This window comes from Eurypyga helias, unplaced genomic scaffold (assembly GCF_000690775.1).
Source record: "Eurypyga helias isolate BGI_N326 unplaced genomic scaffold, ASM69077v1 scaffold4889, whole genome shotgun sequence".
In the NCBI taxonomy this organism is placed as follows: domain Eukaryota; kingdom Metazoa; phylum Chordata; class Aves; order Eurypygiformes; family Eurypygidae; genus Eurypyga; species Eurypyga helias.
In genome coordinates this window covers 15,019-19,643 of record NW_010272608.1, presented here as the reverse complement: position 1 = coordinate 19,643, position 4,625 = coordinate 15,019, and the positions used below count along the sequence as shown (strand labels likewise).

Here is a 4,625-nt window from a genome sequence, read left to right as displayed (position 1 = left end):
TTGGGTTTATTGGCAAATTTATATACGTGTTTGCCAAATCCTCACTTCTCTAAGTGCTAGTAAAACACTCACCATAAAAATATAGTGCTAATATCAATTAAATTAATTTATAGTCATCAGCACTGACTTGCAGGACCATGGGATTTAATTCTTTGACTCTAGTGTTTCAGTGTTCTTTTATTGTCCTTCCAGGGATTAGCTTAAGCTTGAAACGTCGTTGCTTTGTCTAAGATCACTTCTGCAGGATGCCGCACAAGATCGGTTTTATAGTTGTTAGTTCATCAGGACACGAAGATGGTTTCAGCGCAAAAGAGCTGATGGTTCATGCACCAACGGTGAACGGATGGCGATCACCCAGGTACTGCAACTTGGGGAGGAGCATGCACGGTTCTGCAGCGCTGAGGTTAACATGAGTGGGGCATGTACCATGCATGTTCTGAGTAGTTTACAGCATTCCAGACCAAACTGATCATGAAACCAAAAAATTTCCTTATCCTGGGGAAAAAAGGCGCTGTGGTGACCAGCTAAAGGCATTGTGTTAAGTTTAAATGAAGTCCTTTGAAACAACAAAAAAAAAAGAAGTATTTTTGTTCTTGTTAGTCTTGGAGTTTGCAGCTGATTTGGCTGAGTATTAAAAATCCAGTCTTGTCCGCATATCCTCTAGATACGTATGGGGCACTTCAACATACATATACATACAATAGACTCATAGAATCATAGGGCAGTTTTGCTTGGAAGGGACCTTAAAGCCCACCCAGTCCCACCCCCTGCCATGGGCAGGGACACCTTCCACTAGCCCAGGTTGCTCCAAGCCTCATCCAGCCTGGCCTTGGACACTTCCAGGGATGGGGCATCCACAGCTTCTCTGGGCAACCTGTCCCAGTGCTCACCACCCTCTGGGGGAAGAATTTCTTCCTGATGTCCCATTTCAATCTCCCTCTTTCAGTTCAAACCCATTCCTCCTTGTCCTGTCACTCCCTGCCCTTGGAAAAAAGTCCCCCCCAGCTTCCTTGTAACCCCTTTCAGGTACTGGAAGGCTGCAATAAGGTCTCCCTGGAGCCTTCTCTTCTCCAGGCTGAACAAGCCCAATTCTCACAGCCTTTCTTCATAGGAGAGTGTTTCTACTCTATGGTTGCTTTTTACAGTATTTGTAATACTGAGTTAACCTATAATAACTTTGGCAAGTTTGATAATTAAATGTTACTCAAGTTGGAAGTGAAGTCGTCTGTAAAAAGATGATTCAGGATTTGTGTGTGTTTTCAGACTCTGTCAGTATCCACAGGAAATTGTTCTGCAGTTGGTGGAGAGATGTCGAATACGAAAACTGCAGTTGCTTGCTCACCAGTACATGATTTCCAGCAAGATTGAGTTCTACATCAGTGAAAGCTTGCCTGAATACTTTGCTCCTTATCAGTCAGAGAGGTTTCACAGACTAGGGTAAGACAAAAGGCTCTACATGGTTTTATTACCTTACTGAGAAAGGCCTCAGGCAGAACTAATGTTCATTATGCTTCGCTTTTGATGCTGATACGCTGTGCCGCTGTGCCGCAAGCAGTGAGGGGGGTCTGCACTTGCTCAGATCTCTAAAAAAGCTGAAGATGTGGGTGTACGAGGCAGGGATGCAGGGGAATGCTCTGGTTGGATGACAGCATGCATTGCTTCAGTTGTGAGGGAGTTTTAAACCTTATCAAAGTACTAACCCAAGGAGCAAACATTCAGCCGTGTGTTCATTCATTTCCCCTGCTTACTTATTACGTTTTTTCCTTCCCAGTTATGTCCCTCTCTCAGACAACGAAAAGACGGATTTCAAAGCACGAGAGTTAAAATCTGTGTATATGGATGCAGTTGGCCAGTACCTGAAGCTGATTTTCCATAAAAATTATGTCAATAAATACAACTTATACGGTCAGGTAAGTTAGGAGTCCTTACTTGGTAAGCCAGATGACATTTCAGTGGTACAGAACAGGTATAGAAATCTGCTGCCTTGATTTTTAGAAGCTAGAAATGTTGGTTAAAAGCTCCTGGGCTTATTTTTGGGTTTCTTTTAAAAAAGAAAATACAAATAAGAGGTTTTAAGTGACTTGGAATCATGACCAAGTACGTGCAGTTTATCCAGGACAAACAAGTCAAGCGCACATTCTGTTACTGCCTTTCCTTCTGAGTTTAAGACCACACAGCAGGCTCTGTGCTGAAATAATTCCTCTGAGAACAGCTTTCCAATCAGAATAAAGTCACTCATAGTCTTTAGGGTCTGATGTGATGTTAAGTGGAGGTGCGATACAGTCTTCTTGCTCCAGAAAAAGCAAGTACCTGCCTCAATTGTGCCGTGACTCTTGTCACTTCCATCCCAGACCAAATGATGACTGTACAACGTGGTCTGGAGATCTGGTAATACAATTTTATGGAAGCACCTTTAGCACTTAGTGCTTTGCTTCCATACCACCCCGCAGATCTCAGGTGGGATTGTTTTGATACAATGTCTTTTTCAGATTTTTTTGCTTCGGTTTTCATAAGACATGGGAAAAAAAAAAATGACCTTACGCACCGACATTCTCTTTCCATCTCTCCCAGGTTGCCCTAGTAGCTATAAACATTATTGGAGACCCAGCAGACTACCGTAGTGACAGCAGTAATTCTGTAAGTGCGAAGCGCCCCTCTCTGTGTACTGTTGCTACGCTTGTTCAGTTACAGCGGTCTTGTGGTAACAGAATGTGTCTTTCTTCTGCTCGTTCTGTGCTGTAGCAGAGCTGCCGTGAACTGATTTTTTTTTTTTTAAATGTTATCTTGAAGCAAGGAAATTCTCAAAAATTGAGCCTTGTTTGCAGATACAAAAAATAAACCATAATCGATAGGAATTGGAATCAATTTTCTAAATTCTCTTGTTTCAATATGCCCCAAAAGCTAAGTAATAACAGTTGCATAGCTTACGTTGATTGTGGCAAGTCAGAGTTTCTGTTCTTATCACACACTTGATGAATGTGTCTTAAGATGTTTCTTTTTCCCCCCACTACAAAGCCTTCCAGGGAGAAGCTGATAGACCACTACTTGGGAATTAAATCGGGTGATCCTGCCTTGAATGGAACTTACCTTGGGTAAGGATGTTCTTTTGCATATACCCTGGCAAAATATACATATACGCTGCCCAGGGGAGTGGTGGAGTCGCTGTCCCTGGAGGTGTTCAAGGAGCGTGTAGATGTGGCGCTCGAGGACATGGTCTAACGGGTACGGGAGTGTTGGGTTGATGGTTGGACTGGATGATCTTATAGGTCTTTTCCAACCTGTGTGATTCTGTGAAAACGAGTCTAAAGCGGTTCTCGATCTGTTTTGTTAGCTCCCTGCTAGTGAAAGGAGATGACGTGCTCAGTCTGGTTTGGATTAACTGAAAGTTTATTGTGTTCGTTTTATATCTTCAGGAAACCTGACTGCATTTCACCTCTGGATGATTTGGCTTTTGACATGTACCAGGATCCAGAAGTTGCTCAGATAATACGTAGGCTGGATGAGAAGAAACGTGAAGCTGTCCTTCACGAGCGCTACGATTATGCCAAGAAACTCAAACAGGCTATCGCGGACTTGCAGAAGGTATGGCTGAAAGACTGTTGATCTCTTAAGCTGCATGGTGTTCCGCTGGTCCCTCAGGGATCCTGGCATTCATGTGGCATCGTGATGATTTCCAGTATACTTTCAAAGTAGTCATTTCAAAATCTGATAGCTTGATTTACTAACTTGGCTGGAAATACTGAAGCGTGCACAGCTGTACAGCAGTATGATTCCAAGCTAACTCATTATACTACCTTCTAGGTAGGGGAACAACTCGGACGGTATGAGGTGGAGAAGCGCTATGCTGTACAGAAAGAGGATTATGATCTGGCTAAGAAGAAGAAACAGCAAATGGAAGCGTACCGCCTGAAGGTGTATCAGCAACTGGAGCTCCACGACCTGCTGGATGCAGAGCTGATGGTGGGTACTGGTATTCCTACTTCTGGAGCTTTTATCATGTGGGTGTTGTACCTAGAAATGGCAGAGCAGCCAAAATTAATTCAGGGAATAGCAACTGTTACGCAGGTGTTTTGTGACGAGTACCTATGGATTTGAAGTTTTCTGTTTGGATTGTGGGTTTCACTAAGCAAAGACCTGCATCTGGCATTTTATGAACCTGCGTAGTTCTCCTTAAATGACGTGATTGACCTGTTAAGGGTTGAAGGTAGAATCCTGAATGTTCTGTGTGATTTCAGGGGTAGGCCATGCAGATTTATGAGGTGCTTTCTTATCTTTTTGAAAGGGTATGACAGTCTTATGCTGGCATCAGGGCTAACCACGCAGAATTAATGGGTGAAGATACATAGAGTTTTATATTGTTCTCAGAGCGGGAAGCTTGATCATCTCTCCACATGCATCCACACAGAATTATTTTCCGATTGTTTCATAAAGCTGCATCCAGTTGAAATGATTACACGTCTGTGAGTGAGGTGTGGTATTTACTTGAAGGCACCAAAATCTTGTTGACTGTCAAAGTTGAAGCTGTATTAGTGTGCTGGATTCAGTCAGGAAAAAGTTAACTCTTTACCGTGGCTGCTAGGAAGCTGTTCCTGGATGCAGAGAGAAGCACTGGTCAGGTCTCAGCT

General features: G+C 43.2%; 1 protein-coding gene across 1 annotated transcript in view; it reads left to right on the top strand.

The window, feature by feature from the left end:
* The first annotated feature begins 232 nt into the window (after positions 1-232).
* The window catches only part of CEP104 (centrosomal protein 104kDa), a 15,727-nt gene continuing 11,334 nt past the window's right edge, over positions 233-4,625 (top strand). The window contains exons 1-7 of the mRNA XM_010159172.1: positions 233-358; positions 1,264-1,437; positions 1,772-1,910; positions 2,572-2,637; positions 3,016-3,092; positions 3,414-3,582; positions 3,802-3,960. Coding sequence (XP_010157474.1) covers positions 246-358; positions 1,264-1,437; positions 1,772-1,910; positions 2,572-2,637; positions 3,016-3,092; positions 3,414-3,582; positions 3,802-3,960 — 897 coding nt within the window. The 5' untranslated portion in view covers positions 233-245. The remainder of the gene's footprint in view (positions 359-1,263; positions 1,438-1,771; positions 1,911-2,571; positions 2,638-3,015; positions 3,093-3,413; positions 3,583-3,801; positions 3,961-4,625) is intronic.